Consider the following 12,106-nt stretch of genomic DNA (forward strand, 5'->3'; position numbering starts at 1 on the left):
CAATGGTTGGCAAAAGGTAGACAGCCGTCCGCTGGTAGACGACTGGGCAGTAATTGGCCATCGTTGCGCAGGCAGACAAACAAGGCCCGGTCCCGGGCCACCGCTGGCCACCAGCCATGTCGTCCAAATGTTTTGAGATGTTACAAATGTGCGGAAGAGTCACGTGGAGGCACCGTCGAAACGCCATAGGTTGTCTCTGTCATGTTGCAGCCGCTAGAACTTTAATTTTGAGAATGTGCATAAATATAACTTTCAAGATACGCGCGTCAAACGCCGACACGCGTGTCTTAGCGAAAATCGTCTTTCATGTATCTCTAATAGAAATACGTGGCAATAATTTGAGATTGAGGAGTTGAGTGTGCGCAGCAGTCATGCGAAAAAATTTGTGTTGCACAATGTGTCGCGAGCAAAAAAGAAAGGCCGTGAACTATGAATCAAAATCAAAACTTGCATCGCTTTCGGTTTTGATTTTACAAACTGCGTCTTGTAAAGATAATTTTCATTTGTAATACTGTTAACCAGTTCTTATTGTTGTTGAATGTTAAGTTTAACAGATATTGTACTTCAATATTTTTATTTATTCTTAATTTCCAGAAAAAAAGTGAAATAGCGATACGGAGTAGCGGCTTGGTTGCGGCGGCTCATTCAATCTCCTCTGGTCTTTTTCTTTCCTTTCTTTGCTGCTCCCCATCGTGTTTGGAGTATTTTTTAACCAGCGGCGACCCTTCGAGCGTGCTTTTTATATTTTTTTATAGCATTAACGTGTGTTGTTCGACCGCTGTTAAGGGTTTTTTCTGCCATGACCTCCCAGCTTTCACAGCCAAAGATGGGAAGGTGAGAAATTTTGTTTGTTTGTTTGGTTTTGTCATGGAGCGGTTCCTGCGATCGAAGCGGCGCCGTGAGTTCAGACTCGTAAAGACTGCTGGTGCGCGATGTGTGCAGGAAGTGACAAGAGATGCTCAGATCGTGGCAGGTAGAATGGTTGGTGTGTCAGGTGAAGGAAGCGCACCCGTTCAAGAACTAAGCAGCGAATCTGAAGACATCACGGTAGTGAGCCCTTGCCGGACTCCAGTGCTGTCGGAGCCACTTCAGCCTCCAGAGTTTGGTGGAGAATCCCCTCCAGCGATAGGTTACGAGTCCGATTCTGCGGTACTCAGTGCGCTGGACTTGCTTGAGCTACCATCGAATGTGGAGGATTGTGCAAGCCGTGCGAGCGGCAGTGCGAGTGGTTCTGCTAACAGTGTAAGAGATAAGCTTAGGGCTTGGGCTGTACAACACCGAGTCAGAAGAGCAGCAGTCAATTCTGTGCTTGGAATTTTTAGGCCGTACTTCCCAAGCCTACCAAAAACGTACCAGGCCCTAATGTCCACTCCCCGGCACGTACCGATCGTGCAAATGTCTAATGGCCAATATGTACACTTTGGTCTACAGAGTGGACTGCTGCGCGCTTTGGACATGTGGCGCCTTGTTGACATCGGTGCCCTCTCTCTGTCGGCCAATATTGATGGCCTGCCTTTGTTTAAGAGCAGCAACACGCAAGTCTGGCCGATATTGGCACAGCTGCACCACCCAAGCAACAAACATTTAGATGTTTTATTTGCTGTGGGAGTATTCTGTGGCACATCAAAACCAGGATGCCTAGAAGAATACCTAAAGGCTTTTATAGAGGAATTAGGCCATGTGCTTTCATGTGGAATTGATCACAAAGGCATGCACCATGAAGTGACACTCAAAGCAATCCTTTGTGATGCTCCTGCAAAAGCCTATGTGAAAGCAACCAAATCATTTTCAGGCTATTATGGTTGCGACAAGTGCTGTGCGAAAGGTGTGTACATTGGCCGCATGACATATCCGAGCATGCATAGTCCGTTACGTACTGATGACTCATTTGCAAACCAAGATCAGAAGGAGCACCACAAAGGGGTTTCTCCATTAGCTTCAATTATCCCGATGGTAACCTCTTTCCCAATTGACTATATGCATTTAGTTTGCCTCGGGGTGGTCCGTAAAATGATTGGCTACTGGGTTGCAGGCCCACGGAGAGTGAAGCTGTCACATGGGTCAGTTTTGCGAGTGTCGGGGCTCCTGGTTACAATGCGGAGTCGAATACCAAGAGATTTTGCGCGCAAGCCACGACCGCTGAGCTTGTATGAACGCTGGAAGGCAACAGAGTTCCGGTACTTTGTGCTCTACTCAGGACCTGCTGTGCTTAACACTGTTTTGCCACGTGATGTGTATGTGCATTTTTTACACCTGCATGTTGGGATTGCAATTCTGTGCTCTCAGTCAATGAGCCTGTCTTTTGATTACGCTGATCGCCTGCTGCGTACTTTTGTGAGGCAGTGTAAGGCCATCTACGGCAAAGAGGCACTGGTTTATAATGTGCATGGCCTTATTCACTTGGCTAGTGACTCTCGCCAGTTTGGCTGCCTGGACAGCTTCAGCTGTTTTCCTTTTGAGAACTTTCTGAAAGATCTGAAGGCTTTGGTGCGATCTGGTAACAAGCCTTTGGAACAAGTTTACATCAGAATTACTGAAGCGTATGCTTGTCCATCTGTTGGCAATGGATCTGACAGTGATGCTGCATCCGTTGAATATGGGGTCCTCCCTTCATCAGGTCACTCTGCTGGCCCTGCCCTGTCCTACCTCAATTGGAGGCAGTACAGAAAGGCAGTGTGGAAAAATTCCCTGATCAGCAACACATTACCAGATAACTGCCTATTGCTGACTGAGAACAGAATTGTTCTTGTGGCAAATTTTCTCATGTCTGAGGCTGAGATAATGATTATTGGCAGACTATGCAGCATTGAAGGAGACCTTTACACTCATCCTTGTAAGTCATCCCTGTTATCAATATTTAAGGTGTCAGCTCGAGCCAGCGGCTTCAGTGTCTTCTCGTTTTCTGACATTGTGTGCAAAGGACAGCTTTTGACAGTTAATGGAAAAAGCATTTTTTTCCCTTTGTTTCACCTTCTCTAAGTATTGCACACACTGTTCAGAGCACGGCATGCTTGTAGTCTTCTGCCTTCAATTTTTTTTTGCTCACTGAGGCGTCTTACTTTTGATCTTAACCTTGACATTGGATCTGTTCGATTTGGCTGCACTTGCTAGGTCAGTTCCACGAAGCGCTGGGACGGTGCCGCAAGCATGCACTGCTAGTTCAGGCAGTTCAATTGCAACTTGTCACTCACTGCTTCCAAAACAAATTATCAAGTGCAGGCCTGCCATCTGCTAGCCCTGGCGTCATCACCAAATTGCAGTGAACTGCGTGCAGCCCACATCAACGGCTGTTAACGTCCCGAACTGGGTGAAAAGTTTTCAGTCAGCAAACTGCAATGATCACATCATCGCACTGTTATCCTAAGCATGGGCGCTGCCATCTCGCTGCACTGCAACTGCACTTCCACCTTGGAGAGTGCAATTCAGCCAAGGACTTGTGCTGTACTTGCTGGGAACTTTTGAAAAATTAACATGGAAGTGCAGTGTGCGCATTCTGCACTGGTAAAACAAGTATGAAAAAGCTGCACTCCCTGAACTGGTGCAGCAAGTGCAGCCAGTTTGAACAGACCTGTTGAGGAAATATGTGCTCCATGGAAATTGACTAAATGTAAAATAAAAAGTTCACAATGCGACAACTGGGGCCAGTTGGTATTCCATAGCTGTAGTACAAATGTGCTAAGTATTACAATCATAACACGAGATAAGAACGAAGCGCGGATGTTTCATTTATATTTATAAACCTGTGCACATTTTTCAGGATTGTGTGAAATGATTGTTTTGATTTTTGTAATTATATAAGTTAAATCACGATTGAATGCCAGCTTGGTGTAACATGCATGTGCACGTGGCTTCACCCACTTACGGAAGTTGTATTGGCTGTGGTTACTTAGAGTGACATGTAAACATGTGTCTGGTTCTTTGTGAAACTTGTGTAGTCATACCATGCTGTAGGTTTGTCCATATTTTAGCGTTTCACCAAGTACTCCATTAAAGATACTTTTTCGGTGAAGGCTGCTCACTGTGCTGTTTCTAGTTGCTTTTGAAATTTGTGAACATAGATTCATATGTTTTTAACATCAAAACTTCTTTGCTGCATGCTGAGGTGTTAAAGCTGGCAGATTTCTAGGTATGAAAAAGAACTTTTGGAAACAAAAATTAACCCTGCTGTACATAGATAGCTTTGCTTCTTAGTGCCACAACCAGTACTGTGCCACAACCAGTACTAACACCAGTTGTAGCATTAGAACATTTCTGCTGTATGCACTGGCTACTCAAGTTGTAGCTATGGCCATTCAGATTGGTCAGAATGCTTTGTACTACTAGAGTGCAATGCTTTGGTTAGTTGTTGAAGGCTTCATTCTTATTTATGAAGTCTCATGTTACATTGCTGTACCTTGTAGCCTTGGTATGTCATGACCTATGGATATCCAGTAAAATATTGCAACCTTTTTCAGATTTCACATTGTTGAATTCATTGAGGAAGGGAGCACGTATGTTGTTCCCACAAATTGGGTGGAAGAGGAGCAGGGCCACACAGTATGTTATTGGCCCCCAACCACTGCCAAAAGAGAGGTAGACAGAATGATAGAAAAAGCAGTGCCGATTGAAGATCACTGGGTATGCCACAAGGCTCGTGTACTTGCGACCAAAAGTAAGTGTGCATATACTCGCCTTTTTTTTTTACTTTAAATCACACATCCGAGTAGTTTTAAAAATTTGAAATTGGAATAGTTTTCATTGTGATAAATCAACCCTTTGTACCTCAGTGCCCACACACATGGCCAGCAAGTATGAGCACATTACTGATCAGAGAAAAGTGGAGCTGGAGCTGAAATATGGCATCTTATCAAGTGCAGTGGAAGATACACCCCATTGCATTTCACAGCTTCACTTCTTTTGTATGACATCTAATGTGGTCATATTTGATGACAACATATGTGGATCCTGGTACACGACTCAAACCAATATTTGTTCTTAATAAAAATTGATTCTGTGGTTTTCGTTGGCAATGTTGTTAATGTTTGCCTGACAGCTGAAAGATGCATTTATTTCTGACTAAACTGTAAAATGGGAACATATTTTTTTCCTACTGCTCAATTCGAAATTATTACTTCAAGACCAGACAGGACTCTGTGAGCACTGTTAGCAAGTTGCTGCCAGTAAAGCCCGACCTTAAATATCTGCACGAAAACAAAATTAACTTTGTTGCAGTTTGCTTTTAGCTGGTGGTGGCGATAGCTATGGTAGTTTTTGTCCTCCTGTAGTGTACAGCAGCTTTGTTTTCTGTTAAAGCAACCTTTTTGTCATTCACTCTTGGTACTCTGGTGATGCAGGCCAATTGCAGTTTGGCCTCGGTGTCCCTTTAAAAATTGCTGCAGCAGCCTGTTGCTGTTTCATACCTGAGGGCTAAAATATACGGGAGAGCTTCTTAAAATAATTCAAGCGTCTCAGCACCGCCATGCGTAGGTTGCTTCATGTTGTGATGCCATATTCTAACGTGGGAATGACGATCAGGGCCAAATTTGAAAGTTGATCAAACATAGGGCACAGTATACATCCAAACCCTCCTGGAATGTATGCTTTCGAGCTAGACTCAGGGTAACCAGAAGCCTGCAACACCAACTCCCTGCAAACTGCACTGTACGTTCTGAGGCAACAAGTTCCTCCTAAACAGTAATGGCTCAGCCATGGCAGCCATACCACTGTGTTTCTTCACCAGATTCTGCCTATTGTGCACAGTTTCCCAATATTTTTGCTAACAGTGTGAATTTCTTCACTTAGGTGTATGAGCAAGAACCACTATTATCATTTTTCTAATGGCAAGTTACTGGTGTTGAAAGAAAAAAGTATTCATAGACTTGGAAGTTTCCATTGGTTGGGTGTCTTCAAAATCTTACACATAGCCTGCTTAGGCTCCTATTTTCATAATAGAACAAGACCACTCGCATGCTTTCCTCTTTCTGTAATCAGTTGCTTAAAAATAGAATGCTACATCCATGCATGACAAAATTCAGTAAAGTAGTTCACAGATTCCCCCAGGAAGAAAAATTAATTTTGGGGTCTCTTGGTATGTGCTTCTGTTTTTAAATGCATGATTAGAAGAGGAGCTCCGGATGGTAGTGCTAGATATATAAGCAATTTTTAATGCTTTCGTGAGCCTGGGCATTTATGTCAAAATATTTTGTCAAAACAGGCACATATGAACGTGCAAAGGAATACCTTCCAAATGCCCTTGTCACATCGCACTTGGACTCGGAAGATTCAACTGCAGAAAAAGAGTCAAGGCGCAAGCGAAAGCAAGTAGTCTTGTCAAGCAGTGAGAGTGAGGACAGTGTAGAAAATTGGACACCTGGGCTCCTAATACGACGTAAGTGTTATATTTGTGGTTCTTATTTATACCTGTGCCGCATGGGCAACTTTAATGACATTTTCATGGTACCACACGCACAAATTTTGATGGAATTAGCCTTACTGCCATTCGCTAACTACTGATTTTCCCACAACTCATTTGCCCGAGAAATGCATACCCTTGTCTCCATTTTTCACATACAAAAGCATGCAAGTTCATTATTAACATCCTCCTATCAAGTAGCAAATGTTTTTTTTTGAGACACATTCAGATCAGTCACCTCTGCTACATTTTTATTGCAAATGGCACCATTTTTACTGGCATTTCTGACTGGCATTTCTCAGCCTGTGTGCTCGCACATGGTATTATGGCTACTTTTTTCAACTTGTCAGCGAAGAACAGCTCCATTTCTTACAAGTCAGTATTGCATTTGGACAGCTATGTTTGCAGTTGGTTAAAATTTCTTGCTGGCATTGTCATCTTGAGGGCATGTATAATGACAATAAACCTGGGCATGTAGCATCAGCTCTGAAAATTATGGGATTAACAAACTTTAGCATTAAGCCTTTACTGTAATTTCTTGTCATGCCTTTAATTTTGCTCTTACAAACAGCATAGGCAAGTTAGTCTGGATTTTAATTTTTTTCAATGACAAGCTCATCAACGTTTAACATTGGCACATGTATCAATCATTCAGGTCGCAAGTGTTCTGTCTCCGGCTCACACCATCACAGAACAAAGTCTTCACAAAGTTCAAATGGAAGAGAGGCTTTGAAAATGCTTGTACCAGGTATGATAGTTACATTAATGACGACAGCTTGCAAATGCAGGTCTCCAATTTTAAATGAATTTTGCAGTGTGATCAGTGCACCAGTGAACTGACAATATGTTGGGACTTAAATTTGTAATGCAGGAAGGAGCTCCAGCACAAACCAAAATGGAACGCGGCCCAGTACTACACAGCCCAGGCAATCTCCTGCACAAGGTACTACATCATTTATCAGGTCACCTAAGGCTATATTTAATGCTTGTACCAGGTATGATAGTTACATTAATGACGACAGCTTGCAAATGCAGGTCTCCAATTTTAAATGAATTTTGCAGTGTGATCAGTGCACCAGTGAACTGACAATATGTTGGGACTTAAATTTGTAATGCAGGAAGGAGCTCCAGCACAAACCAAAATGGAACGCGGCCCAGTACTACACAGCCCAGGCAATCTCCTGTACAAGGTACTACATCATTTATCAGGTCACCTAAGGCTATATTTAATGCATTGATGAAGTCAGTCATAATACAGTTGTCTTTCTCGATTATTCCTGTCAATAAACGTTTGAATTAAAACTCATGCAAATAAAAATATTTTGTGAAATCCGCCTAGCTACATCCCCAGCAAAGCAAGGTGAATAGTCATGTTAGTATTATTATCATACCAAAGAACACCCATAAACATCTCATACACAGATAATTATGCAGAAGCAGGATTTTACTTTAATTTATTATTTGCTGTCGCGTGATTTATAGTAGTGGATCTTAGGGATGACGATTCCTTTCACATTTTGCACATACTCTGCTGAATACAACTGCAACGTACACTTCAATTATGCAGCATATTCTTTGTACTGAATGACAGATGAACCGCGAAGAGTGAGTGCATTCTTGGGCATTGGTTCAGCAGATCATGACACTGGGCTGTCATTTGGTATGTCTTATTGAACTGCTTTTAATTATTTGAAGTTTCAAATTATTCTGTGTATGCATATTATTTGCTCTGGCATGGCTTTATTCATTTTATTCAGTGGCAGTGGTGTTCCTTTGCAGTCAAATGCTCTGCATTAGAAATGGGCTATTGTCTGCTGAGCACTGTATTTTACTGTGCACTTCTGAAAAAGGTCATGATGTATTTTGCTTACTGAATGACAGGCAGACCACCAACTGTGGATGCACGTTTGTGCAGTGGTATTGCGGAGCAGCCTGCTGAGGTGTCATCTGGTATGTTTTAATGGAACTGCACGTTATTTTGCTTCCATAGTACAGACCTCTGCAGCCTTTAGTGCATATTCATTTGGTAAGAGCTGGTAATGCAATGTATAATTCATGAACATTTGCAGCTGCAGCTGCTGGGGATGTAAGTGCTATGCACAGCATCGAAAGCCTGAGTGCCCGCTTCGCTGGTAAGAGGATGCCTGCGATTATTTCATTTGAAAAGCAGTTCCTTATACATTTCTGTCACTAATCGTCTTTCCTTTGTTTTAGCATTTGAAAAAAAAACATTTGAAAATCAAATGAAGATTCTTCAGGAACTCAGAAGCCTCAGATCGCTAATTTCATCCAGCAAGCCCTCAAAGAGGATAAAACTCCCAGAGGACTGCCCTGCTTTGCCTGCGACAACTGCAGCTGAAGTGCTCCATCTGGAAGCGTACATTTCCTCAGAGGAGAACTTTGAGAACCTGGTGAGGTTTCATCTCGCGCTCTTATGCCCAGATGTGTTCCTAAACGTGTTCCTAAACGCTATTTCTTCTTAGGTCAGCTACTTTTCCAGTTTTGGAGGTACTGATGTCCAGGATGCTGTCCGGGCACTCCTGCGTGGCCTGATGGGGAAGGCAGCTGCATTGCAGTTCAGCTGGCGTGGATCACATGGCCTAAAACACGCTTTTGGCGATTTGAAGAACATCAACAGCATGATCCTCAGTAAGCACTCGTTTCACTCATCATATTAATAAGAGTTATGGGCGGTGCACATTATTTCTTTCCTTTTATAATGGCTGAAAAATTAATTTGAATGCCTGAACCTAATGCACAAACTTTATTGTATATCAGCACAGTGTAATTCGTTACAACAGCTCCAACTCTGTTGAGCAGTTTCCTGTTGTAGTTGTACTGCAATAGTAACAGCTAAATTGATGGCAGTGCCTTGCTGGTCATGTACTTTGTACAAATGGCATGGTTGTGCATTTGTAGTATGAGTACCGCAACTAATATTTTGACTCTTAGAAGATTGACCCACTTGTCAAATTTTCTGCTCATGCAGGTTGCCTCAAGGCTCACTTCCCCGACGAGGCGTGCCTTATGAACGTCAGCAACGTAATAAAACGCTGGCTAACCGGAGCCCATGACCGAGACGGTGGTCGCAGCCAGAGGCGTCAGCTGCAGGAATGCCGGAAGCAGCTGGCTGCTGACAGCTTTGCCAGCTAGTAAATTTCTAAGCCACTGGCAAAAATCTCTCCCAGTCCAACTGGTTTATGGAACAATTCCCAGTTGGTTCCATTTGAAACTAGATTTTATTTTATTTTATTTATAAATACTGCTGTCTCTGAGGAGAGACATAGCATGAGTGGGTAAATACGTAAGTAAAAACAAATAACATGTGTAGCATAGAAACAGATAACACAGAAGTATTAAAAACAGATCAACGGGTCAAATTGTCAGGCAACTGAACAACAAACTCTTCAATTGGCAATGAACGAAGTGAGCCGTCCAATCCATTCCAAATTTCAATGGTTAGAGGGAAAAAAGAAAATTTAAAACAATCTATATGTGGTTTGAAGGGAACAATGTTTAATGGGTGGTTCCGTCGGGTTGCACGTGCGCTTGATGACACAAATGTGAAGGGTGCCTGAATGCCAGATGATGTGTGAACGATCTTGTGCAGCATAATGATGCGTTCACGTGTGCGCCTATGTTCTAAAGTTTGTAAAGATAAACTGTGCATATGGGAAGAAGGTGAAAACTTGCGATCATACCGGCTGAAGATGAATCTTATTGCTTTTTTTTAACTGATTCTAAACGGTCAATTGGTCAAACGGTGAAGATTGGTCTCAGTTGAAACTAACTGGGAATTGTCCAGAAATCAGTTGTACTGGAAAAGATTTTTGTCAGGTTCATCAATATATGGGTATCGTAATAAAATTTTTCTTCATATGCAGATTGTTTCTTCATATATGGTGCAGTGCTTCAGTGCAGAGCACCTTCAACAACCTGCATGCACACTTTTGCATGAAGCCCATTTTGGCGGCGCCTTAAGGCAAACTAAAGCAAGGTTGGCCTCCGCGTTCGGCCCAGCCTCGGCCCCCAAGCGTGGCCCAGCGCTGGCAAACGGTGATCGGCCCGTGCAAGGCCAATGTCAATCCCCAAGCATGGCCCAACCGAGTTGGCCAAGCTTGGGCCATGGTCGGCCTGGTTGGCTGCCGTGCATGGGCCAGCGATGGCCCGAGGAAGTTTTTTCCCTTGGGATAGTGCTCCAATTGCTGTGCACCTTCCTCATGCAAAGCCCTTGTTACCGCAGTTGAGTACAGCGGGCCGCTGTTACCTGTTTTGTTTCTCTATACTTCTGTTTATAGTATCGGCCGCCGAACATGAATAAAAATTAATATTGCCTTGCCTGAAATTTCGCATGTACAGTCGCTGAGGAACGAAGCAACTTGAGTTCTCGAAGCTGTAAGCCTGCACACGTTACACAATTAACTCAGAGCGCGAAGCGGTGCGGCCCTTTTAGCGCGGGGTTTTCAGTCCCGTGCGATCAGCCATTGCTGGTCGCTCGAGTAGGAGGGTAGTGCGAGGGTTTAAATTGGGCGCTCCCACGTGGAGTGGCATAAAGTGTACCGGACACTTTTGCATGGCGGGCAATGTGCAGGGAAAGTGTGCTTGCGGTGGAGGTTCAGGAAGCTGGTGATATAATTTGGGCGCCTTTTGAGCTAGCGAGAACGTGTCATTCAATGAGTGTGGAAGCACATCGGTGCAATGCTAAACTTGAATTTTTTTGTAGCTCGCAACAATAATCCCTCTGAAACCTCAGAGCGAAACGCTCTTAACGCTAGTGTGTTTTAGCACCGTCGTACGGTACATCACTGTTCAACTGCACATTAAAATATGACCTATCAAGAATTACAACAATAGCAACACCAACGTGTTTCGAATTGGTAGAGTTGTTGTACAGCTCTGCTGAAATTCTTTGTTAGTTCTGAAATGTTAAATCTGTTTATTGACTGCCTGAGTACAGAATTTGAGGCCGAATACGCAGCAGAAAGCATTGTTTTCTTGTAGAATGAGCCATCAGCGAAACTGATTCGCTGTAACGAAGTCATCATTGCGCTTATGTAACACAATATGTCACTAACTCCTATTTTTTCTTAAAGTTCTTTTAATTTCCTTGAAGTGCGAGGCAATAATACTTGAGTATTCTATGAATTCATTCACTTTGTACCAAAATTATTTCGTTTGCTGGTAACTTTTTTCGTACACTTCATACAATCAAAAATTGTCACTAAATGTCTTCAATTCAAGGCACGTTTCTGAATTTCGGGATAAATGCTCTGTTATGAACTTTGCCCTTTTCCCCGCACTCGAAAATGCGAAAGCAGTAAAGCTAGTATTGAGAAAATTGAACTGAAATTTCTAAAAAACCACAGCGTGCTCGGCTATGGGAATGTGATTGCAAATTTTTGTTTCGTCTTCAAGGTTAGTTAAGTTGCCGCTTTGAAGTTGTCGGCTACAGTACTTGATTATTTTAGGCTTTTATTTGTTTATTCGCATCAGCAAAATACTTTCTCGGTTCGTAGTATATTTCTATTGACAGCAGTATATAAGCAGTAAGAAAATTGTATGAACTTTCTATCAACATATGTTGATAAAATATGCCTTAAGAAAATGTGACTGCAAATGTTTGTTTCGTGTTCAAGGTTGCTTTAGTTGCATTGACATGTTAGGCTAGAGTACTTAATTAATTTAGGCATTTATTCTCATTATAAAACGTTCTGT

General features: G+C 42.7%; 2 protein-coding genes across 3 annotated transcripts; both read left to right on the top strand.

Moving 5' to 3' along the window:
- The first annotated feature begins 637 nt into the window (after positions 1-637).
- Positions 638-10,274, top strand: LOC149355940 (uncharacterized). Of its 2 annotated transcripts, XM_089584045.1 has the most exons (12): positions 638-834; positions 4,455-4,651; positions 6,194-6,367; positions 7,047-7,139; positions 7,263-7,334; positions 7,510-7,581; positions 7,983-8,051; positions 8,273-8,341; positions 8,461-8,523; positions 8,606-8,802; positions 8,875-9,040; positions 9,381-10,274. In XM_089584045.1, exons 1-12 carry the CDS (start codon positions 800-802, stop codon positions 9,542-9,544), a joined length of 1,371 nt encoding a protein of 456 aa, XP_089440171.1. In that variant the 5' UTR covers positions 638-799; the 3' UTR covers positions 9,545-10,274. The 2 variants fall into 2 exon arrangements, with proteins under 2 accessions (XP_089440171.1, XP_089440172.1); XM_089584046.1 differs by lacking the exon at positions 7,983-8,051.
- LOC149355941 (uncharacterized) lies at positions 849-4,450 on the top strand. Its single transcript, XM_089584044.1, has one exon. It carries the CDS (start codon positions 868-870, stop codon positions 2,977-2,979), a length of 2,112 nt encoding a protein of 703 aa, XP_089440170.1. The 5' UTR covers positions 849-867; the 3' UTR covers positions 2,980-4,450.
- Positions 10,275-12,106: the final 1,832 nt, after the last annotated feature.

Source organism: Amblyomma mixtum, chromosome 3 (genome assembly GCF_055824585.1).
Source record: "Amblyomma mixtum isolate Tamu chromosome 3, ASM5582458v1, whole genome shotgun sequence".
In the NCBI taxonomy this organism is placed as follows: domain Eukaryota; kingdom Metazoa; phylum Arthropoda; class Arachnida; order Ixodida; family Ixodidae; genus Amblyomma; species Amblyomma mixtum.

What these genes read in the sequence shown, in the direction of transcription:
- LOC149355940 (XM_089584045.1), top strand. Translation starts at nt 800, where the DNA reads ATGACCTCCCAGCTTTCACAGCCAAAGATGGGAAG. An exon ending in TTTGAAAATGCTTGTACCAG is followed by an intron (nt 7,140 to 7,262) that starts GTATGATAGTTA and finishes TTTGTAATGCAG; the next exon opens with GAAGGAGCTCCAGCACAAAC. An exon ending in CAGGCAATCTCCTGCACAAG is followed by an intron (nt 7,335 to 7,509) that starts GTACTACATCAT and finishes TTTGTAATGCAG; the next exon opens with GAAGGAGCTCCAGCACAAAC.
- LOC149355941 (XM_089584044.1), top strand. Translation starts at nt 868, where the DNA reads ATGGAGCGGTTCCTGCGATCGAAGCGGCGCCGTGAGTTCAGACTCGTA.